Here is a 26,099-nt window from a genome sequence, read left to right on the forward strand (position 1 = left end):
TAAATTATGGTCCCATTTATTTTAAAATAGACAGTAAAGCAGGGGATGCTCTAAGGCGTGGCTACATTCCGGCCTGTCAATCATGATTTATAGTCTATAGGCGAACAGGGCAGTCAGACTTCCTTTATCTAGCTTGTCAGGCTTTCACACCAGAAATGACACAGCAAATATTTTGCAGAAGCTGCAATGCAAATCACAATAATATCCACTGAACAAAATTATAAAGGCAACACTTTTGTTTTTGCCCCCATTTTTTATGAGCTAAACTCAAAGATCTAGACTTTTTCTATGTACACAAAATAACTATTTCTCTCAAATATTGTTCACAATATCTGTCTAAATCTGTGTTAGTGAGCACTTCTCCTTTGCCAAGAAAATCCATCCACCTCACAGGTGTGGCATATCAAGATGCTGATTAGACAGCAGGATTATTGCACACGTGTGCCTTAGGCTGGTCACAATAAAAGGCCACTCTAAAATGTGCAGTTTTACTGTATTGGGAGGGTCCGAAAACCAGTCAGTAAAAAAAAGACAAAAAATGTGCAGTTTTATCACACAGCACAATGCCAAAGATGTCGCAAGTTTTGAGGGAGCGTGCAATTGGCATGCTGACTGCAGCAATGTCCACCAGAGCTGTTGCCCGTGAACTGAATGTTCATTTCTCTACCATAAGCCGTCTCCAAAGGCGTTTCAGAGAACATGGCAGTACATCCAACCGGCCTCACAACCGCAGACCACGTGTAACCACACCAGCCCAGGACCTCAATATCCAGCATCTTCACATCATCACAGCATCTTGAGTGGGCAAATGCTCGCTTTCGATGGCATCTGGCACTTTGGAGAGGTGTTCTCTTCACGGATGAATCCCGGTTTACACTGTACAGGGCAGATGGCAGACAGCGTGTATGGCTTCATGTGGGTGAGAGGTTTGCTGATGTCAACGTTGTGGATCAAGTGACCCTATGGTGGCGGTGGGGTTATGGTATGGGCAGGCGTATGTTATGGACAACGAACACAGGTGCATTTTATGGATGGCATTTTGAATGCAGAGATACCGTGACGAGATCCTGAGGCCCATTGTTGTGCCATTCATCCACGACCATCACCTCATGTTGCAGCATGATAATGCACGACCCCATGTTGCAAGGATCTGTACACAATTCTTAGAAGCTGAAAACATCCCAGTTCTTACATGGCCAGCATACTCACTGGACATGTCACCCATTGAGCATGTTTGGGATGCTCTGGATTTTTTTCAGCAAAGGAGAAATGCTCACACAGATTTAGACAGATTTGTGAACAATATTTGAGATGAATTGTTCCTTTGTGTACATAGAAAAAGTCTTAGATCTTTGAGTTCAGTTCATAAAGAATGGGGGCAAAAACAAAAGTGTTTTGTTGAGTGTATATAGATTTATTTACTATGCTTAGCAGCTAAATCAGACAAATACAGGCTGCTTTTTTTGTATATTTGATTTTTCCTCTTTTGCATGCTGGTTCAGATACAAGTTCAATACCACAATATATCACCAAAAGTCCAGTAGGCCTAGTTCACAACAGCTACCTAATTTATTGTGCAAAATCAGTTCTTCTCTGATAAACGTGACTTACTGAATTCAAATTTCTACACTGCCATAAAAAACTTGACCTCCAACTTGGCCTTACAAAAGCACAATGACGCGAAATCCTGACAACATGTTGCATCCCTCTTCATTCAGGCTCTCCAACAACAGAGTTTTTAGAAGACACGGACAAATAAGCTCATTTAAAGGTTTCCGGGCACATTTAAATGTCAGCCTGTCAGACAGTTCTTATGGGAGCTGTTCCAGTCACGCACACAAAAGATCCAACAGGAACACAGATGGAGAGCTGATGAGTCTGCCACATCTCCCTTTGGTTCGTTTTTTAAATCTTTCAGGAAATTTCCTTCAGGAGAACAAACATTTTGAGGTACATTATAAACTCGTAGCAGTATGTCTGAGTGTCCTGCCATGTGAGCAGGGTTGAACAGCAGACTGTCCTTTAGCCTGAGGCTGGTTGGCACGAACAAACACCAGCTTGTTGTATTTCCCTTTCACACAGCAGAGAGCACAGAGTAGGACTTTATGTCCCCAGAAAATGTCAAGGTTAAAAATATATAAATTTAGTTTTAATAGAGATTCACTGATTTCCTTAATCTATGAAGTACAACTCCTTCATTTAAACAACTAATGTTTTGATTTAAGTGCTACAGAAAGTGACTTTACATCAAATTAAAGCTATAATGAGCTAAATCAGGAAATCAAGACAGCAGTAGCAACAAGTGATATGAAAAAATGACTCTCCCCTAACCTGACGCGCCAGATGGTTTGTTGTGACAGAACCATCTGAGGAGCCGTCATTGGAAACTGTTTGGGAAAGGGCAGGCACTTTCAAAAAAATACCTGGCAGGTGATTGGATGAAACATCTGTTTATCACGTCTGCCGTTGTTGTTTTGAACGCACAGTCGCGGCCGTCACACACACCTAAACCGCGGCCGTAGCTGCCAGTAGCTCCTCACCAGACACTGATTGGTGCGGTAAGCGGTTAGCTCAGACACAAACACATTAGGTTGGAGGCTGACACGATGTGGTTTTTCGTGATATGTGATCCCGCGATTCTCCTGTGATCTTGTGATAGCGCGAGAATTCAGCTGCCGTGCAAGGTAAGCTCTCCCCACCCAATGCTCCAAAACTAGCCTTTTAAACTGTGATAATGCCGGTTTGACTTTAGTTCAAAATCTTAGTAAAAGACAGTCATGATGTGATACATCCGTTGCACTGTTGAGGTTATAAACGACTAGTGCTTTTACAGACCTAGTTTTGTACTAAACGTAGAGTAACAGTTTGACCCAACAAACTGAACTAACTACTGAAATGAAGACATAATGGCCGTATGAACAGTGAGGCGTGTATTTTCCAACAAGTCCTCCAAACCATACGACGATATAGGTCTTTCATATACTGTACGTACCTTCTAATACGATAAATAGGAGCGTTTCATAAATTAGTGCCCCTAGTTGTGGCAGGGAATACGATGCACCAGAGCGTTTTCCGTCCTTATATTTAGATCTAAACCCAAGAACGTAACGGTCTAAGTTTTAACATGTTGGTTTGGTTAGGTTTAGGCACAAAAACTACTTAGTTAAGTTTAGAAAACGATTGTGGTTTGGGCTAAGATCAGTGTGTAACGAAACAGTGAATGTAAACTCCACAGGGAATCTTTAAAATGATAAGTTAATGAAACAAAAGAAGAAAAATGAGGATCGCTGAAAAACCAGACATTATCAATGCATCGCTGCCAGGTCATATCTGCTTGCATACTGTAGCTTTAATTAAATTTCCTGCATCCGAGCAGCCAGGGACATTCTGTGTGTCACATACAACAAACCACCAGCAAAAAAAGACGTATGATGCACCAAACGGCTAAATAACAAGAGCAACAGATGTTTGATAGCAAAATGATTCAAACCAGCATCTGTGTGTGTGTGTGTGTGTGTGTGTGTGTGTGTGTGTGTGTGTGTGTGTGTTGTGTGTGATCGCTGTGGGCTGCCGAGATCAGCAGAGGCTCGGTGTTTGGGTTATGTGTCCACAAAGATTTGTTCACATTTTGAACACGAGTCCTCAGCTGCCTTTAAGCTCATTTGTTTGGAATGAGTCAAGCATCCAAATATGAAAGACATCTGTTTATCTTGGCTTCACGTGCAAAGTATACAGTATTACAGGTCTTGCAGGATTTTGTTGCATCATTACATCTTTGAGTTAATCTTCTGACTCACAAAGTTTATCCAAGGAAGGTAGTTCTGAGGTACAGCTGTATCCCATTATTAACGCAACAGACTTTTACAGATTTTTTTTAAGCAGAAAAAAACAGATAAATAATTTGTGCTGTCCATTAGAACCGATTATGTTATTTATCTTGGCTGAGCACTATACCACTAACACATATAAACACGTTACTGTCCTAATATCCAATTTTGTGGAAGTTTCAGACCACAGAAACGTCTACAGAACCACAAATCCAGTTGCAGGCCACTGTTACTGTTTATCTGACACAGACCCTCCCTCTTGCTTTTTATCTAAATATCTGGTGATATTTTGTGTGGCATATTCGACGAGAAAGCTTTATCAGCTGTGAGCTCCAAAGTATCATCCAGCTGTCTCGCTACGAGTAAACCACCGAAAAATATTGATTTATTCAGACAAATGTGTAATAAATGAGCAGCAGGGCAGCACCCATGTGTGAATGTGTGTCAAGATACTTGTTGCATTTTATGTTGTATTTATTATGGTTGTTGGAGCCATCTCAATTGTGACCAGTGTGGGACGCTTTGGGTAGCCAGGTGTGGACTAGTTGGCACAGGTTTGTGGCGCAAAGCAAGGTCTATGGTTTTTGACCTGTAGATTAGCTAGTGTGTTTTATTTCGAGAGATGTACTTACTTTAGTTTGAATGTAAAAATAAACAAATTGACATATCCAACTTTAGGCTTTTGGACAATTATTTGGTGACAACAAAGGATCCAAAGAGCCTTGGAAGCACGCCATCTACACCGGAGAAACGTGTACATAACTGACCTAAACAAATGTGCGTCAACAATGGTAAATACATGAATGATCAGTGGATTGCTTTATGGCACAAAGCAGGAAGATGTTAGCCTAGAAATCTAGACGCACCCTAGCGGCAGCAAATTTAATTTGCAGCCAGGGGGGTCTAGGCACTCTCCGTTGGCTTGCGAGCTGGAAAAACCAAACTCTGGTCAGGCCAATCACATCGTGTATAGAGTCGGTGGGCGGGCTTATGGCTGCTGCTGCTGGGAACAGCGGTCTTCTGGAAGACTTGGAGTTAAGTTTTTCTTTGAGAAAAGAACAAAGAACGGCACTGAAATCATTCTTAAAAAAGGAAAATGTGTTCGGAGTTTTGCCGAATCAACTAGCTTCGCTACCTTCTTCGTTCCTCGTCCTGGTTGTAGTGCTATCCTATTGCGTGCAGAGGGAATTTGAAAGACAACCGTTTATCCCGCCCCTCGGATTGAGCCCTGTCAATGTTGAGTTCCCAGACCCAACATCTTGATGTGGGTCTGGCTTGTCAGACTAGGAAGATGTTGCAGTTTCAGCATGTAATTATTCACAGGCATCAACATCTCAGACATGATTTACTGCACACTAAACAGCAGACAGTCACCAATAAGCTGGTGAAGAAAATTTAACATCTTGCAAGCTTAAAAGGGATAGTTCAGATTTTGTTTTTATTGTTTGAGGTACTTTTCTATAGTCAGTGTATTAGCTAGTAGATGGCAGTCGGCACGCCCCCAGTTTGGAGAAGCAGGCAGGAGTACCGTCATAGAAGCTAAGCAACGTACTGCTGTGGACGGGGGCAGCAGCTAAATATATTTTAGACATCTAAAAGAAATCTATATCAGTTTAAGTGTACGCTATATTTAGAATATTTTCAATATTTTACCTTGCCATCAGACAGCCCTTTATGACGGGGAACTGAAGCCGTTATTTATGCTCTCTTAAGCCACCAGACTCCTTTGACAAAAACAGTAATTTTACCTCGCAGAACACAGGCGTTGCTGCTCTACTGCTGCCTCGACCGGTTTGTTTGTTTGTGTACAGTACTTCAGTAAATGTACTTACTGTAGTTACGTTCCATCACTGTAAATTACAGCCTTAAATTTACAAAATGATGATTTAAGTCTACAGTTCTACATCTAAAACCGATACACATCCTGTCTTTAAAAATGTAGAAGAAAAGCATGAAAACATTTTCTATTTGTCGGGACTGCAGGTTTTTTCCTTAAGGGTCCACACACACACACACACACACACACACACACACACACACAGCAGACAACATATTGATACACTACTACAACTGCACATCTAGTAACTTGCCATTTGAAGTGACGAGACAAATCAAGAAAAGGCACAGAAAACAAACCTACCTTTAAAGAACTGCACTCTGAAGGAGGTGTCTGAGCTCTTCTCTTCATCCTCATCAGCTCCCGTCCTCCCTTGCGCTGACGACCGCCTCCTTTTCCAACGCATCCCTCCTTTACTTCTATATATCTGTCTATCTATCTGCTACTCTGTTACTTTGATTACACACTCTCCTCCTTTCTGTCTATCTGTCCACTTGTTCGTCCTACTGCTTCACTCCCGTTCTCCTCCTCCTTACTCCTGATGTGACTCTCTCTCTCTCTCTCTCTCTCTCTCTCTCCTTTGATTACATTTCCTCTCTCTCTCACTGCCTCACTCTCTCACAAGGTCTCTTTCTAGCAACAGAACTTGCAACAGTGACAGTTCACATGATAACCCAAACCTCTGTGCGTGTGCGCATGTGTGCTTGTGCGCGAGCGATCTTTCCACATGTAATTTCAAATGTCACATCAATGTCCGCATGTTATGTTTGTGTGTATTTTGTGCAGCATTATTCTGCTGTATAGGAATATAGTTTTGTGTGTGTGTGTGTGTGTGTGTGTGTGTGTGTGTGTGTGTGTGTTGCACCTCTCTCGCTCGCCATGCTGCAGTCAGTTCTGCTGCGTCAGCCCTGCCCACACACACACACACACACACACACACACTCCAGCAGAGACGAATATGCACACGAAAAAGAGGCAACCGACAAAGCAACAGATGCTAAACACAAACACACCTGCGTGCACTGCAACACAAACATCATTGATTTTTATGTTGCATAAAGTAAATTCAGCATTTCTTTTAACTCCTGTTATCGATAGCTTTTTTCTTATACTTTAATCTTACATAGCAAGTTCTAGTCCTGCCTGATGTGTGATGTGTAATATAGTATTGTATCAAAGTTTAAAATTATGGTATTACGACAACCCAGAGCAGCAGCAGACATGGCAATGAAGCAGCGATGACACAGTTAAAGTCCTAATATGTATAATATATAATATAATATATAAGTTTAAGATTGAAAAGTAAACAAATGATATTTCCTGAAGACAGGAAAGGGGAGAGAGAGAGGGAATGACATGCAGCAAGGGCCGTGGGTCAGATTCGAACTCCGGGCCGCTGCGGTAAGGACCGAGCCTTAGTATATGGGTAAATTCAAACTCCAGTAGTAGCATTAAGAAGACGCCAGAATGTGTCAACTGACTAATCGGTCTGCAAATGAGCATTTAATGTGGAAATAACAAAAGGGATGGTGTCAGTTAGTCTCCTTTTAAGTTTTGAAAATGTGTCTGGTTAACTACCAACATTATAAAAAAGTGCTTGTGTCCAGGGGTTAAAGGTAAATTGCACTATAACCTGAGAACCAGTGTAGCACATTTAAATGGAATTCACGTGAAAGTTTGACCCAAATAAATCAGAAGCATTTCAGTTGCAGAGTGAGAGTTGTTGACACTCAGGCAGGAGAGTCTGCAGTGTAATTGAAACAAGTAAATAAGCCGTGTGAGTGTGCGGCAGGGCAGAGTGCCTGCTTCACACAGGGCACTAATGAACTCAGAGGGCACGTAGCGGACACACACACACACACACACACACACACACGCACACACACGCACACACACGCACACACACGCACACACGCACACACGCACACACACACCAGGGTGCCCAGGTCCAGAGGGGACTAAAGAAACTCTTGACTCTTTGTCAAACGCTGCTTTTTTTAAAAACATTTATAATTATTATTTTTTAATCACAAAGCCTGTGTTTGATTGTGCAGAATATTTCTCTCTTGACGCAGGACAAAATCTGTGGATTGTCCCACAAAAATCAGGATGTCAGGTCACCCTCGTCTGGTTCCAGACCTTTGTAATCACTGCACACACGTCCAATTTCTACGGCCACGGCTGTCACCGGCGCCGATGCATAAAAACTTTTGCGGAAGTGTTGTGAGCAAGATTGTAAATTATCTTATTATATACAAAAAAAAAAAAACATTAGCCATAACAAAACTACAACTATACAAACTATTTTCTGTCAATCCCTTTCAGTGCTTGCTTGAACAGATAATGAAGTGGTTGCAGAAATAACAGCTCATAAATCGTCATATTTATACAACTGTCATGATAACTGGTAACAAGTTTACACAATGACTGTAAATGACTTAGACCGGGCAGAAACAAAACAAAACAACACCCACAACCATTCAGAATTTGTTGAACATTGACACAACATCAGGCTGAATAATGAAGAAAAATGGCGAATCATGAAGCATTAAGCATTAAGCATGACTCATAATGACACCAAACAACACAACAAAACAGGGTGTTAATACAAGACATAGCAGGTCTGTGAGTTGTTTGTCGTCACACACTGTTTATTCACACCACGTCCAAACCGCAGAGCCTCACGGCTGCCAGGTAGTGGGTTGGTAGCAGGAGTCACACACACACACACACACACACACACACACACACACACACACACACACACACACCAGGGTGCCCAAGTCCATGTGTTCGGTGTCAGAACTGTGTTCTCTCCTCTACTAACGCTCGCCGGCCCAGCCTCCTCGCCACAACACCCTGCCAATAAATACTTTACAGCGATGAAAACAACTGGGCCTCATTATTTTATAAATTTGGAGCTCAGTCAGAGGATGTCACTGTTCAGCTCAAAGGCAGTGAACATGCAGACGTCCAGTGCTCAAATAAGTTACTGTTCAGGTGTTTATTTTATTTTTTATCTGTAAATTAAACATCACCTTTTTAGTTTGCAGTTTAGTTTTTTCTTGCTTTCATAAAATTGTCATATATAGGCAGTGGTGGAATGTAACTAAGTGCATTTACTACACAAGTACAGTTCTGAGGTGCTTGTACTTTACTCCACTGCATCTTAGAAGCTTACACCTCTACATTTATTTTTACAGTTTTAGTTACTTTGCAGATTCAAATTACTATTACAAAATTTAAGTCAACAAATAAATGATGACGTCCCTAGGGAGGTGTTCCAGGCACGTCCAGCTGGGAGGAGGCCGCGGGGGAAGACCCAGAACTAGGTGGAGGGATTACATCTCCAACCTGGCCTGGGAACGCCTCGGGATCCCCCAGTCTGAGCTGGTTAATGTGGCTCGGGAAAGAGAAGTTTGGGGTCCCCTGCTGGAGCTGCTCCCCCCGCGACCCAACCCCGGATAAACGGTTGAAGATGGATGGATGGAAATTATGATGTATTATTATGGATTAAGCTTCCAGGCAGTACATGAAGCAGTTAAAATTAGGTCCACCTGCGTACACAATAACGCATCACTAATTATAATGCTAAATTATTCTTCCCAATGTTAACTTTGAGGAACAAAAGTCCTCTCAACCGCTAAACATTTTAAGTTTTATTAGTTGCAATTTATGTATGAATATATGATAATATGTATGAATATTACAATTATTGCAGTATCCGGTTTTCTTTGACGGAATTGTCTCCTTTAGTTTGGGTCCTTTCCTACCATGCTGGTAATGGTAGCACACTTGAAAACAAGCACACACACACACACACACACACACACACACACACACACACACACACACACACACACATACACACACAAACACACACAAACACACACTACAATCCCTCTCTCTTATTTCTGCATGTAAACCAGTTAACTCCCTCCACAATGAAGTTATAGCCCCCTTTTCGTCTCTCTATTTCAAGCCCAACACACACACACACACACACACACACACATCTCAGTCGGTCATCTGGAAGTGATCGCCTCCACCATTACAGCATGCCTTGGCCGACGTTAAGCGTGTTGGTGTTGACAGCCAGCCTTTTGTCCATTACAGCCCTGAGAGAAAAGCTCTGCACAGAAACACATTGATAAAACCTGCTCGTACTGCGAACACACGCACACATGATGCAGTCTGTTAACTCACTAATGCCCACAACGAGCTGTCACAAACACACACACACAAACAAACTCACACACACGCACACAAACACACACACACTGAAAGATTTTAGGTGTACAATAGATGTGGGTCACCTAAAGCATTGTTCACACAACCACAAATTATGGCTTGTAAAGAGAAAATAAATGGTTGTTTGACCAATGCTGACTGGTGATGACTGGTGTTTTGGGGGGATACGGTGACGTTGATCAAACTTAGTCTAATGCCGGGTTCAGACTGCACAATATTTTTGTTTGTTACAATAGTCACTGTGTCAGATGAGGCGATTATAGAGTCTTAAATTATTGCTGTAACTCGGCAGAGACATGACAGAATACACGTTGGTCCCCGACCAATCAAAGCTTGCCGTCTTCCCCGACTTGCGTGATGTCATCGACGACATGGAGCTAGGGATTGACTTCCCTTCCAGGAACAAAAATGTGTAAACAAACAATGGTGTCCAAAGCAGTGTGTACGATACTGGCTGTCTGGTGTTCAGAAAATCCTTAAAAAAAAAAGGAAAGAAAAAACGACCCGTTCATGGGTCGCACAAAGAGGAGAATACCAATGTCTTAAGCTTGTAGTGAAACCTAAATGTAGCTAGCTAGCAACTCAAGGTAATATTTCACAAAGCAGACTGTAAAAGCCGATGCTAACGTTAGCTATTTCATTGTGATATTGATTCTACGCTCTGTTCTCCTATTGGTCAGCGTCACGTCTTTCTGTTGGGACATCGACACATACACAAACACATGAATACTATCACTATATCTTCCTCTGTGTGTGTGTGTGTGTGTGTGTGTGTGTGTGTGTGTGTGTGTGTGTGTGTGTGTGTGTGTGTGTGTAGTCTGACTTGTTGTGTTTACATATTGCTGCCATCATGGACTCATGAGCATCTGCTCTTTGAACAATGTGCCTCCATTGAGACACATTCTTGCTACACACACACCAAAATGTTAACACTGTCTGGATCCTCAGACCCCCTTTTCTCTCCCTCTTCTTCTGTGATAAGAATTTGCTCTGTAGGAGATATTTAAACTGTCCTCATGTTAGCACTACAGCGAGAGATGAACAATGTGTGTGTGTACAGCAGAGAACGAGACGGTGAAAAACACAGAGAAGTAGAAGTCTTGTGAGCATGATAGACGACAAATCTACACATAAAAATACTTGCAGAGGAGAGAGAGCTGTTCTTGCACATGACCTGTATTTACACACACACACACACACACACACACACACACACACACACAGGGCCTCTTCCTGTATTATATCACTGCTCTTACTCAATCTGCTGGACTTCTGTGGTATTCGTTATTTTTCACGGTGTGGAGAAATCGTAAGATTTTGGGATCTGTCTATCAATCTTTCTCTCCTTTCTGCTGCTGCAGAAAAAAGATTCAGATTAAGTGAAATTTTGAATGCAGGACTTTTACTTGTAATGGAGTATGTATAAATTGTAGTCAAATTACTTTCCCACAAGTTAAAGTAATATTACTTTTTTGATATTATTAATTGATATTTTTTGGCCACTTCGGGGCAGCAGGACAAGCTTTAAACATTATTAACATTAACACAACTAGCAGACATGGAACAACATTAGCATTCATTTGTCGTTTTATTTGTGTCCAACTGGAGAATGTAAGTCCAATATTTACTCTCCTTTTACTGTAGCTCTGTTTTTGGTCTCCACCAACTCCTAAAGGGAAATATCTGGCATTTTGCTATGTTTTTGTGTCTAAGTGACTGATGGGAACAACACTTTTTGATATTGGTCCAGTATTAAGCAAGATTGCTGCAGTCGACAGCAGCGAAACAAGCAACAATGTAAGTTAATAGGGCAATTGTCCAGCTTGTATTTACCTTCACAAAAGTTCTTGTTTTTCCATTGACAGGCTCAGATTAATATTCTAAGTGTCTGACAACATTATGGAAAGGATTCCTTCAGAGGTAGACCGTTAAAACCTTTTTGAGACCTTTCTGTTTAACCAAAAACAGCTCTGAAGTCGCTAGCACAAAACCCACCAGACCCCATTTAAAAAAGTAATACTTTTAGTGTGTATAGAGCCAACATATTTTCACATGTAAAATATGGTAAACTATGTGTTTATTTCAACCATAACTAGAGTTGTGATGGTTGGAAAAGTAGAAAGATGACCCAAAACGGCATTTCATAGTTTTATTTAGTTTCTGTCGACTTTGAATGAAGTGTATTTTACGATGCTAAAATTACTGTTTATTTACATGGAGTCTGGGGGGTTTAGCGAACGCAATTTCGCGGATGTTTTTATGTTTTAAAAAAGGATCTTACTCTTCAACAAAAAGGTCGACCTCCTCAGAAATCCTTTCCATAATGTTGTCAAACACTTAGAATATGTATCTGAGCCTGTCAATGACAAAACAAGCACTTTTGTCCAGGTTGAAAAAAACGGTAGTTACCCTTTAATGCTTCACTATGTTTACTAGCTAGTCTCTAACTGTGTTTGTCTGCTGTTTGCTTCTGAGCCGGTCGTTTACAGTGGGTTTATAGAGATTTTTTTCTGCCGCTGTGGCTAAAAACGACGCTATGAGAGCAGTGAGAGTGAACCAAAACAGTCAAGTTGCTGGTCAGACAGCTTTACAATGAGCTGAAAGTCACTTTAAAGCTCCGTAGAGCTGATAATTCTCTGTAGTTTCATCATTACGAGTGACACTGTTCACAGTTAAAAATACATGCACGCTGATTTCCAATTAAATCAAAATCACAAACATTTCTTAGTTTACTTCAGGTTCTCACAAACTTTTGCTAACCACTGTCAAGTTCTGAGACTTTTCTTTGCACAAGAAGTGACAGACTGAAAATTCAAACTGTTCAAATTACATAACTGCATGTTATTCAGCTGTCAATCTCTCCTCCTTTTGATCTTCCCATCCTTTCTCCAATCTCCTCCTCTTTTCTGTCAATCCTCCTCCTTCCTCTTTGCTCCTTCTCTAACTCATGTGCTCTTTTTCATCTCTTCTTTTACAATTTATCATTCCTCCTCCAAATGTTTTACTACTTTCCTTCCCTCTCTTTGCTCTATAATAATTCCCAGTCTGAGAGAGAGAGCTTTTCACATTCCTGTTCATACTGTACATTTACAAGCTCAGCAAAGTGTGTGTGTGTGTGTGTGTGTGTGTGTGTGTGTGTGTGTGTGTGTGTGTGTGTGTGTGTGTGTGTCTCAACTCGTTTCACGCCAGACAAATTGGTGCTGAGAAAAACATGAAGTTCACAGCAGGACAGCAAGAGACACTGGGAGACAACACACACACACACACACACACACACACACACACACACACACAAAGGACACGTTGGTAATTGGTTGTATTTCACGGAGACCTACAACAGAACACTCACTGTGGGTGCCATGGTAACCTGTCTAACCAAAAACATTGCAGTGGGAGGGGAACTATAGAATAATAAAAATGGTATCCCTTTGGCTGTAGGAATGCTAGAAAGTGTCTGCGCATGCGTGTGTGTGTGTGTGTGTGTGGGTGTGTGTGTGTGTGTGTGTGTGTGTGTGTGTAATGAACTGGGGCTCTTTGCCAAGACAGGAAGTTGTTAGTCAGTCATACTCTGTTACCTGAATCTACAACTCACTTTAGTTTTCTGAAGAACAACAGGACTTTCTCTCTTTTTTGTTCTGGTCATTTTCCTCAATTACACACACACACACACACACACACACTTTCACGTTTTCCCAAAAAGCAGTGAAAACACTTGGAGCTCCAACAGAAACAAACGTAGAACATCTACTATGATTTCTCACTGACCTTGAAAACACACACACACACACACACACACGCACACACACACACACACACACACACACAGATGGTGATCTATTTTACTGACCTTCTGAGAATTACCACTGAATCATACAACTACGACTGTTTGCTTCTCTGCAGTTCATTCTGACAGTTTAAGCACTATGCCATTTTCAAATGTTTTCATATTTTGACTGACAAACATCAATTTACACTACACCTATACTCCTAAACAATATTACACTTATGCTATACATATTTCTAAATAAGTTAATCTCATAGTCCTACAACCAAGCAGTCAAGAACAGAGCACCCAAAGGATTCACAAAAAGTTAAAACATATTTAGTTCAATGGGCTTCCGCTGCTTTTACGACCAGTACAGGAAGTTGCATCGTTATCCAAACTTGGTAGTGATTTATCGGGCAACTGGGCAATATGGAGGAGCAGAATGTAAGTGAACATAGAGGGAAAATATCTATTCCTGGTTCAAATCTCTTCAGCATGAACGGAGAAATACTGAACATCCAAAAGAAGGGAACATCTTTTACAGCCTCCTTGTTTTAATTGTTTAAATGAATAACACTTGTTTTCTTTTTACTTTTCAGATGAGATTTACTTCTGGGGATTTGGCAGCTCTGAGTATTGAATTGAACTAAAAACCTAAATCATATTATTAAAAAAAATTAAAGTCTTTTTTTCAGCAGCATGCTGGAGCGATGGCGTGATGCTGCTGCTGACGTGTGAGTCACTGCCTGTAGGAAGAGAGATGTTGGGGGAGGAGGAGGAGAAGAAGAAGTGAATATTTTGACACTGAAAAGTTGTTGAATGCATGTCCTGAGTGTGCAATAAAAACCAGTGTGATTATAAAACATCTCCTTAAATGACAGCTAAGATGTCCAAAGTCATCCATTGCCACTGAATGCATCGTTTTGTCGGGTCAGAACCTGAATGTGTCTCTAAAAACAAGTTTCTGAAGCTGTTTTTAGAAGGTTTTTCTGCCTCCTGCATGTCACTGCTCATCAGATGCATGCTGAGAAGTGTTGGAGGATAAAGGGCAGGAGAGGAAAAGAAGTAAGAAATGAAGAGAAGGGGAATTTATAGAGGGGCCAACAGGGAGGGATACTGAGTCATGAGGTTGATGTCCACCCGTGGGAACGAGGGAGGACAGAGAAAAAGAGAGCAGGGGAGGATGGGAATTAGGAAGAAAAAAAAGAAGGGAGTCAAAGCCTTTTTCTCAATCAACCACTTGATTTTCATAACAGGATTTGGAAGGAAAGTTTGGAGTGAAGCATTCACTGCATGTTACTCTAGGAAGAGGAAACAGATCAGTATATTTCAGCAGCCTGTTGCACCAGCTAAAAGTATGAACTTTATGCAACGATGTAACGCGCTAATTTCACACTAAAATCACCTTACACTAAAACTAAAACTAGGTCGCCTACATTAGAGAGAGTTTCATCCTGTGTAACAGCCACCACAACTTTGGGATGAAACTTAAAAGAGCACTTCAGAGATGTATTATTGCACTCCTATACACTATACATTTTTTAAAGGATCAAAATCAATGCAGCAGAAACAGAAACATCTTCTTTTTCATTGTACACATTCCTGTCAAAACCTGGTGCCTACATTACCCACAATGCAACTCAATTCAATGCAACTATATTGTGATTTGGGTGATTGAAGTATTGAGTAATACTGATGTTGTCACGTGTTTGTGCAGGCAATATTAAAGCAGAAAAGGATCGCACTGCTCTCTGAAACTTAAGCATGTTGCACTTCAGGCCACACCCCAGTTGGTGATGTCATAGCAGGTGCGTTGTCTTTCACAGCCGAGGAAAAAACACCTGCTGTGATATCATTGATTTGGAATTGTTCAGCAGTGAAATATGCTTATCATTTGAAACCACAGGGAGCAGCTTTTTTTTAGCGCGGCCTCAACTGCGACCGCCAGACCAGAGCAGGGAACAACGAACTTCAGCTAAATCAGCCTTTAAAATCAGTTTTAGGTCAAAGAAAGACTGTGGTTTCCCATAGAATTAAGTTGGAAAAAAGGCACCAAAAGAAAACACAAAACTTTGGTTCCCACTTACATACTTGGGATACTCCTGCCCTACTCCAGGGTCAACGGCAGCCAACAGAAAACAGCAGGAAATAAGGCCAGCATGAGAACCAGAAAGCTACAGAGGAGGTGTTGCAGAGGACAAACTCCTCAAGTTCAGCCCCTTCTGAGTGACAGCTTCCAGTGGAAACTGGACACACACATATGCACACTGGTGCTATCAAGCCCCAAGAGTGACTTCCTCCGTATCAGTGCGACTCTTCCCCTTGAAGGAAACCAGCTCCGATCCCTCCGGCGTTTCACCGTGCCGAGGCCCTGGAAGCAGCTCAGGAGATCTGACTCTTGAACAAACTCTAAACTCGGGGTGGAAAAAATCCCCTCATCCAGGCCTGGAACATGTGTTTCTTATGCAACTCTGACCGAGTTTCACAATTTTTTTATTTTTTTTTGGCAGGTGGAGGGGGGGAATGTCAGCGGCTCTTATAGGAGGGAAAGCACACATCCACGAATGAGGGAAAAGAATGTGATTTTTTTCACCTCTTGCAAAGGGAACTGTCCACATTGTTTGATTCACAGCTATCACTTGGCACCAGAGAAGAAGAAGGATTTCAGAAGGGGTTTAATCCTCTACTGCATGAATTTTAGGATTTTTCTTTTGGAGATTGGGATCTTCTGATCACACTTTAATCCAAAAATTATAAAAGAAATTATAAAAAAAAACAACAACAAAAAAAAAACTGTCGATTTATTAGGTGAAAACAGGCATTTTAACATCATCATATCATTGAGCATAGTATTGCTTATACAAGTAACCTAAAATGTCATGTCCAACCAACAAAACGAAAAACCAACAGTTTTGGGATATAGATTAAAAAAAAAACTACTATTTTGAGTTAAAGTTGTTAGATAGTCAGATGTATCTGACCCTTTTCTGACACTGTGCCCCCCGAAATGCAACTTCACTCCAACTCCTCATTTGATTCATCTCAAACATGTCATCAAGCGGCGTCATCAAGGCGATCACAGTGTGGAAACTGGATTTTAGAGGATGGAGTGGATGAAAATACTAAACAAAGCTTTTTAAATCAGCAACGGAAGAAAGACCCAAAGAGAGAGAGAGAAAGAGAGAGAGAGAGAGGGAGGGAGAGGGAGAGAGAGAGAGAGAGAAAAAGCCCTGGACGACTTTATTGATTGTTTAGCCTTGTGCTTCTGCCCACATGTTAGTGATAGTTGGATCCCACACAGAATTTAGAAAGGAGAGAGAAGAAGAGTAAGGATGTTTGCATCTCATACAGATGAACACATCCACAGAAATACTCACACACACATACATACACTCACTCACTCACTCACTCACTCACTCACTCACTCACTCACTCACTCACTCAGGCCAACACATGGGTGAGTTCCTCCCGGTAAAGTAAACTAAAAGACGAGCTACATTTTGTTTTATCTTTCTTCTCCTCTTTCCAGCTCTACATCTGGTCTGTGTTTAGAGGGACTTTCTCTCTTATCATACTGTACGTGCGCACACACACACACACACACACACACACACACACACACACACACACACACACACACACACACACACACACACCGCTGACAGCCTCATAAACTCTTGTTCACAGTCGGCTCAACCTTGTTCATTCGCTCACTCTTAAACTGCAATGCAAACAAAGGAGACATCTGCCTGCGATACGTTTTTTTGCAAAGTTTGCAGAGTTAAAACAGGTTGGCAGCCATGGTGCAAATCTCCCATCATGCATCTGGGCTGCGTCTCCTGAACTGTTGTCAGGTGGAGGAGGATGTGTCCTGGTCCTGAGCTCAGCTACAGTATATATGTGCTCATACCTTTCGATAAAAGCATCCAGGTAAGTGTTGAATTAAAGGCCAAATCCACTCTAAAACAAGACAGAGCGCTGTAAAGAAGCATCACTGAGTATTGTTGTGCTGTGGAATTGATATGCTATTGAATAGTATTGACTTGTATGGGGGTTAGCTGATATACAGCTGATATAATGTATCACAGGATAATTTTAGACTATTGATTGTTATGGTGAGACCTTTCGAGGCTCCTTGAAACAATGACTCTACTGTTGACTGCGCGGTGACCTGCGCACAGAAAGCCACACGTCTGAAACCAAACCCACCAGTCCGCCAAGCGTCCCTTCAAACTGTCTGTCAGTGAGACCACAAGCTTCTGATTGAGTGGAGGTTTCTCTGGATAAGAGCCTTAAAAACTCTGAGATGGACAACTAAAAAAAAAACGCAGCACAAACGCCTCATCTGAAGAGAAGGTATACAATAAGACCTCAAATTCTACTACTCTAGGCCTGTGACATCTGAATTAAATGCTAAATACTTCATTTGTCCCACAAAAGGCAGTTAGGTTTGAAAACAAAAAAAATATGAAAACAATTCATTCATATGCGTCAAAGCGGTCACAAAATACAAAATATGATCAATTGACGAAAGCAAATCATGAAAATCTCAACGTGATATCATGACTTCGCGTAAACATACACGCCACCTTCCTAAAGCCAAGTGGCGTGTTATCTGTACGCATTTTAAGCTATCCGCGTGTATGTCTACGCTGTATCAGAGAGACCGGCAGTCTGGCGGCCACGTGGCGTGTTATCGTGAGGCTACGGTTGGGTTTAGGAAAAGAACAACCAGTTGGGATTAGGAAAAAAACAAACGCGGAAAGGAAACATCACGCGGAACACAACAATGTCACACGCGGGACATTGGGGAGAGGATCCCCGCTCTCCTGGGTGAAAGTCCTGTGTGACCAACCTCCCTACGCGTATTTTCATCCTTTCATACTACTCGCTACAGCGTCAATTCACACGCAATCGCAAGGTAGCGTAAGTCAATGGAGGCCAAACGGCGTTGATAAACACGCTAAAAAACGAGTATGCGTCTTGATAACACGCCAATAATGGCACACGCATTGGCGTGTCATACATACGCCACTTCATGAGATCAGTCATATCAGTCATTAAAATGACAATACATGACTATACAGTCTCTAAAATCAAAAGTTATTTCTTACCCCAAATCAGCATGGATGGATTACTGAACGGGCCGACCGGGCACAAGCCCAGGGACCCATAGGAACAGGGGCCCTGACTCATAAAATGTCACAAAACGTTCACAGAGAGACACTAAATGACCACAAACATATACAAATAAGATCTAAAAGATAGAAAATGCACATATAACGACTACAAACGACCCGACATGACAACAAAGCGACACAAAAAGACCACAGACACACAGAAGAACTGCAAAGAGATGCAAAACGGCCACAAAAAGATGCAAAATGACTAAAAACAGATGCAAGACTTTCACAGATGCAAAATGACTGCAAGTACACGCAAAACACGGGCATTGTCTCATAAACCATCCATCCATGCAAATCAGGACAATTTTTAATGAAATTACACATTTTGCTTGTTCATTTCAAAAGTTTTACAGCTGGATACAAACTATTTCTAAATCATGATTGGCTTTCAAACTAGTTGTGATGTCACAAAATCCTGCTCACATACACATCTTGAACTGAGATTTGAAGTGAGCACAGAGAAACTTTTCCTCTTCAGCAGATTGATGTGAAAACAGACTTCTAGTGACAAACTCTGCACAAACATCATTCAAAACTCAAAAATCCAAATGAAGTAACAAAAAGCTAAAGAAATGTTTCAGCAGATGGGGGGGTTTAATGTGAGCATCATCTTGAATCTGAACTCAGATGCTTTGAACCTGCAACAGTTTTCTCTAACTCTAAAAACTGTGTGATAATGTCGACAGGAGTTAGAGCAGAGAAGGAGGTGACAGTGAGGGACAAAGTGACAGGTAGACGGACAAAACACGCATGACATCTCTGCTTCCAGAATTCCACTCTCTACACCCACAACGTGCTGCCTTCAGGAGCATCTTGTTAACCTGCACATCCATGAAGCAAAGCCACAGAAAGCCACTGCCACAAGATGTTAACTGATCAGAAAAAAAGGTGTAAGACTTTGCCAATCCTCCCTGTTCCCGAAAAAAAAAAAAGTCTAAAACTCCATAACAGAAACGTCATGAATAACTTCTTCTTAGCGCACATCAGTTATTGACATGCGCACATGCTCAGCAAACCCTTGAACCTTGTCACATATTGCCAATTAATTCACGTTTTATATAAAATTCCCACTTTTTTTTTTAAGAATTAAGAATTGAATCAGTGGTCCGGGTCCGGGTTTTAAGCGTTCATGTGTAAAATCCTAATATTGCCTGCAGTAACTGAACGCAGGACACATCTCCGCCAGCTGACAATAACAAACCCCTCCAATAACAAACCTCTCACTTACACCCACCCTGAATAAATCTCAACATGGACCGTGCACAGTGACCGCTCGCTGCGTGCAGTCATGGTGACTCATGGACAAAACTCTCAAATAACAAAACCACTAATCTCTCCAGAGAAACATGAATGTCAGGCTGATAGTAGAAAGTTTGACAACACTGACTTTGACTCCACCAGACTAAAGAAGCTGCTTTAACTCTCCTCCTGCAGCTGCACCATGTGTAAAGTGACTCCAGGTGTGTGTGTGTGTGTGTGTGTGTGTGTGTGTGTGTGTGTGTGTGTGTGTTTTTTTAATTTCCTCTCTTACTTCTCGGCGGAGGCTTGCTGAGCAGCTCAGCGACGTGCCTCTGCAGCCGGACCACTCTGCCCTCCAGCGCGCCGGACCGCTGGCACACGGACACCAGCTCTCCCTCCAGGTCCTCCAGGATGCTCACCGAGTGCCGGGACAGATCCGAGAGCTGCCGGAGCACCGAGCACAAGGTGAAGCCGCACACGTCCGCCAAGTCCCCGAAAACCTCCGCTTGGTGCCGCGGACGCGCCTCCTGCAGCCTCCGGCCGTCGGGCTTGCACACATCTTTCGGAAGTATCGTCCGTTTGCAAAAAGGCATGATTAATCCCCCGAAGAAAAAAAATACACAAACTCCGCAGATAGTCAAGTTATATTCCTGTGGTCCTTCTCCCTCCGGTTGGCGCACAGACGCATGCTACGGATCCTCCGGGAGGAAAAACTCCGCCGCTGTTGGAGAGGCTTGGAGCGAGTTGCGCGTCGTGCGCCCTCATAGTTTTTGACTGCGATGAGCTTTCTCTTCTTTTTTTTTACTGTGTAGAGCAGAGACTCAGCTGCTGGGGAGATTGGTATCAAATCAGCCAGAGTGTAATACACAACACATCCGGATTAAACTTTCAAAATCAAAGCCCAAATCGCCTAAATGGATTTGAGGATTAGTTTTGTTAATCAAATTACCGTCATTATAAACAGTATCTCCATATATAGAGTTTAAAAGGCTGCAGCGAAAGTTCCTGACATTTTAATTACATTAGCCTACCCTACAACAACAAATAATAGTCTAATGGGGGAAAAAAAAGATTGGATTTGGGCTACTTTTCTTTAATAGATACCTTGTTTCTAAATGTAATTATCTATTTTAAATGTATTTATGCAGGTGTCCTGATTTTGCACTTAGTAGTCTAAAAATCTGCCTTTTACAGCATTTGCTTGCATCATTCATTTATCAGCAAATTGCATCATTTTTAAACAGTATTGAATGTTTTTAGTAGAAATGTTGGAGTTATTTTGTTGCTAAGGGCACCTTGTAGGAACAGGGGCCCTGACTCATAAAATGTCACAAAACGTTCACAGAGAGACACTAAATGACCACAAACATATACAAATAAGATCTAAAAGATAGAAAATGCACATATAATGACTACAAACGACCCGACATGACAACAAAGCGACACAAAAAGACCACAGACACACAGAAGAACTGCAAAGAGATGCAAAACGGCCACAAAAAGATGCAAAATGACTAAAAAACAGATGCAAGACTTTCACAGATGCAAAATGACTGCAAGTACACGCAAAACACGGGCATTGTCTCATAAACCATCCATCCATGCAAATCAGGACAATTTTTAATGAAATTACACATTTTGCTTGTTCATTTCAAAAGTTTTACAGCTGGATACAAACTATTTCTAAATCATGATTGGCTTTCAAACTAGTTGTGATGTCACAAAATCCTGCTCACATACACATCTTGAACTGAGATTTGAAGTGAGCACAGAGAAACTTTTCCTCTTCAGCAGATTGATGTGAAAACAGACTTCTAGTGACAAACTCTGCACAAACATCATTCAAAACTCAAAAATCCAAATGAAGTAACAAAAAAGCTAAAGAAATGTTTCAGCAGATGGGGGGGGTTTAATGTGAGCATCATCTTGAATCTGAACTCAGATGCTTTGAACCTGCAACAGTTTTCTCTAACTCTAAAAACTGTGTGATAATGTCGACAGGAGTTAGAGCAGAGAAGGAGGTGACAGTGAGGGACAAAGTGACAGGTAGACGGACAAAACACGCATGACATCTCTGCTTCCAGAATTCCACTCTCTACACCCACAACGTGCTGCCTTCAGGAGCATCTTGTTAACCTGCACATCCATGAAGCAAAGCCACAGAAAGCCACTGCCACAAGATGTTAACTGATCAGAAAAAAAAGGTGTAAGACTTTGCCAATCCTCCCTGTTCCCGAAAAAAAAAGTCTAAAACTCCATAACAGAAACGTCATGAATAACTTCTTCTTAGCGCACATCAGTTATTGACATGCGCACATGCTCAGCAAACCCTTGAACCTTGTCACATATTGCCAATTAATTCACGTTTTATATAAAATTCCCACTTTTTTTTTAAGAATTAAGAATTGAATCAGTGGTCCGGGTCCTGTTTTTAAGCGTTCATGTGTAAAATCCTAATATTGCCTGCAGTAACTGAACGCAGGACACATCTCCGCCAGCTGACAATAACAAACCCCTCCAATAACAAACCTCTCACTTACACCCACCCTGAATAAATCTCAACATGGACCGTGCACAGTGACCGCTCGCTGCGTGCAGTCATGGTGACTCATGGACAAAACTCTCAAATAACAAAACCACTAATCTCTCCAGAGAAACATGAATGTCAGGCTGATAGTAGAAAGTTTGACAACACTGACTTTGACTCCACCAGACTAAAGAAGCTGCTTTAACTCTCCTCCTGCAGCTGCACCATGTATAAAGTGACTCCAGGTGTGTGTGTGTGTGTGTGTGTGTGTGTGTGTGTGTGTGTGTGTGTGTGTATGTGTGTGTTTTTTTAATTTCCTCTCTTACTTCTCGGCGGAGGCTTGCTGAGCAGCTCAGCGACGTGCCTCTGCAGCCGGACCACTCTGCCCTCCAGCGCGCCGGACCGCTGGCACACGGACACCAGCTCTCCCTCCAGGTCCTCCAGGATGCTCACCGAGTGCCGGGACAGATCCGAGAGCTGCCGGAGCACCGAGCACAAGGTGAAGCCGCACACGTCCGCCAAGTCCCCGAAAACCTCCGCTTGGTGCCGCGGACGCGCCTCCTGCAGCCTCCGGCCGTCGGGCTTGCACACATCTTTCGGAAGTATCGTCCGTTTGCAAAAAGGCATGATTAATCCCCCGAAGAAAAAAAATACACAAACTCCGCAGATAGTCAAGTTATATTCCTGTGGTCCTTCTCCCTCCGGTTGGCGCACAGACGCATGCTACGGATCCTCCGGGAGGAAAAACTCCGCCGCTGTTGGAGAGGCTTGGAGCGAGTTGCGCGTCGTGCGCCCTCATAGTTTTTGACTGCGATGAGCTTTCTCTTCTTTTTTTTTTACTGTGTAGAGCAGAGACTCAGCTGCTGGGGAGATTGGTATCAAATCAGCCAGAGTGTAATACACAACACATCCGGATTAAACTTTCAAAATCAAAGCCCAAATCGCCTAAATGGATTTGAGGATTAGTTTTGTTAATCAAATTACCGTCATTATAAACAGTATCTCCATATATAGAGTTTAAAAGGCTGCAGCGAAAGTTCCTGACATTTTAATTACATTAGCCTACCCTACAACAACAAATAATAGTCTAATGGGGGAAAAAAAGATTGGATTTGGGCTACTTTTCTTTAATAGATACCTTGTTTCTAAATGTAATTATCTATTTTAAATGTATTTATGCAGGTGTCCTGATTTTGCACTTAGTAGTCTAAAAATCTGCCTTTTACAGCATTTGCTTGCATCATTCATTTATCAGCAAATTGCATCATTTATAAACAGTATTGAATGTTTTTAGTAGAAATGTTGGAGTTATTTTGTTGCTAAGGGCACCTTGCTATTTTTCTCCTCTATTCGTGCTTTTATTTCGAAGCTAAATAACTCTGCATCAGATCTTATTCTGTCCGGCTTGACGTGGCGACACGGGGCGCAACAGTCCGGTGTTTCCCGAGAAGAAAACCTGTCTGAAGAGAAGAAGAAGAGAGATGGAGGAATAGAAGAGTATAAAGATGAAGATGTGAAGAGGAGGAGAAAAAAGAAGAAGATGGAGTGAGGCGGGGGATGGATCAAGGAATCCTTCACGCACCACTGCGCGTAACTGTGCGCGCACACGTGTCTGAGTGAGTGTGTGTGTGTGTGTGTGTGTGTGTGTGTGTGTGTGTGTGTGTGTGTGTGTGTGTGTGTGTGTGTGTCGCGTTACCAATGTCTATGTCTAATAGCCTACTTAGTGTAGTTTTGTGCGGTGGCTGTAGAAGCAGCAGATTCAAGTCCAACCAGTCATATGGGTGTAATGCTCGGGTGTCCACATACTTTTGGCCATATTTAGTCTATCATTTTTTTAAACTTATTCCTGTTGTTGATTAATCAACAGTTGTTCATGTATGACATACATATAGTCGATATCGTTGTCATGTTTTTCATGATGTGTCATATCGGCATTTGCAATGGAAGAACCACATCAAGCATATTGAACTTAGAAAGAAAGAAAGAAAGAAAGAAAGAAAGAAAGAAAGAAAGAAAGAAAGAAAGAAAGAAAAAGAATCACAGAGCTTAAAAACTGTACCAAACATGTCAGCAGGAGTGGAAGAATTATTAAGATCTTTTACTTAAGTAAAAGTACCAATACAACAATGTAAAAGTACTCCACTACAAGTAAAAGTACCATTGTTTCATGCAGTGGTTCCCAACCTAAGGGTTGGGCTCCTTCCTAAGGGTCACAAGATAAATCTGAGGGGTCTTGAGATTGAATATTGGGTAGAGAAGAAAAAAAAACAATGTTGTGCTTCACAAATTTGTATTCTTGTTTTCACTATTTGTGTCTACTTCTTTTTCTATTTTATTGACCCTTCATTTGACTTGCCAGCATAGATATTACTTATTACTTATTACTTACTTATTAGGGAGGGTCAACTCTAACATCTTACCCGTATTTGTGTTTTGTACGATTTTTATATGTTATATAGTATAGTTTTATATGTTGTAATAGGAATTCTCTACTTATACATCTACTCATTTATAGTCCTTTACTGCTCAGGTAAACCCTGTTCATGTTTAGCTCTTTAATAATGAAGTTGAAATGTATCCCGCTGCTATCTGTTATGTATTTTCTATTATTGTGTGGGTCTGTCTGTGCCTAAACAATGCTGGAGTCTTCAGTTATTTTGACAGAGCTTTGAAGGGAGAACATGCTGTGGTTAGTAAAATAAATTACTAAAAGATATTTTATCAATCAAAAGTCTAGTAGTTCAAACGTACGATTAAAACCAGAACAAAACGAGTTACCAGGCTGAGATCAGAGCCCACTCGTCTTGAGACCTATATTTCTGGATAAACAGATACAGGGGCGGACTGGGACAAATTTTTCAGCCCGGCAATTCCGTCCCTTACCGGCCCAATTTCAGACGGGGACGCTATTTGCTTTATAATCAGGCAAAAATCAGGCTCACGTGAGATTATGGCACCAGCAGCATGAGGCACACTTACAGGCTTTCATAATGAAATAATACACACACTGGAACAATTCATAAAACCTTCAAATAAACCATCTTAGAAGAAAATGGAAATGCTTGCATATTTAAAACACATTATTACATACTTAAAGGTGCTCTAAGTGATGTTGGGTGACATCACTTCTTGTTGACGTTCGAAGTATTGTCAAACAAAACGGAGGCTAGCTCGCCCCTCCCTCCTCCTCATCCCGTCCCCCTCCCTTCTGCGCACTAACCCCCCAACCCCCACCCCCAAATCCTTCTTGTCGGTTATTGGCTGGAACACTGTTTGTTATGTTTGGTGGTGCAGATTGGCGCAGTTTGTTTTTGTTGCCGTTTGTGGAGCCTGGGCTGTCTACAGAGACCGCGTTTTTTTACAGTGTGTTCAGGGGACAGGCAGCTAGCGGATAGGGAGGAGATGTTTGCTGTATGTGACAAAAAATGTATCCTAAAACACGCGAGACATCGCTTAGAGCACCTTT

At 41.7% G+C, this 26,099-nt stretch overlaps 1 protein-coding gene across 1 annotated transcript in view; it reads right to left on the minus strand.

Annotated features, from left to right (window-relative positions):
* nhsl2 (NHS-like 2) overlaps nt 1–20,884 on the minus strand; it is a 134,978-nt gene extending 114,094 nt beyond the window's left edge. Inside the window, exon 1 of the mRNA XM_078275504.1 lies at nt 20,399–20,884. Within this exon, the coding sequence (XP_078131630.1) occupies nt 20,399–20,699 (301 nt within the window). The 5' untranslated portion in view covers nt 20,700–20,884. The remainder of the gene's footprint in view (nt 1–20,398) is intronic.
* Between the last annotated feature and the right edge of the window lie 5,215 nt (nt 20,885–26,099).

The sequence above is a fragment of the Sander vitreus genome, chromosome 19, assembly GCF_031162955.1.
Source record: "Sander vitreus isolate 19-12246 chromosome 19, sanVit1, whole genome shotgun sequence".
NCBI lineage: Eukaryota > Metazoa > Chordata > Actinopteri > Perciformes > Percidae > Sander > Sander vitreus.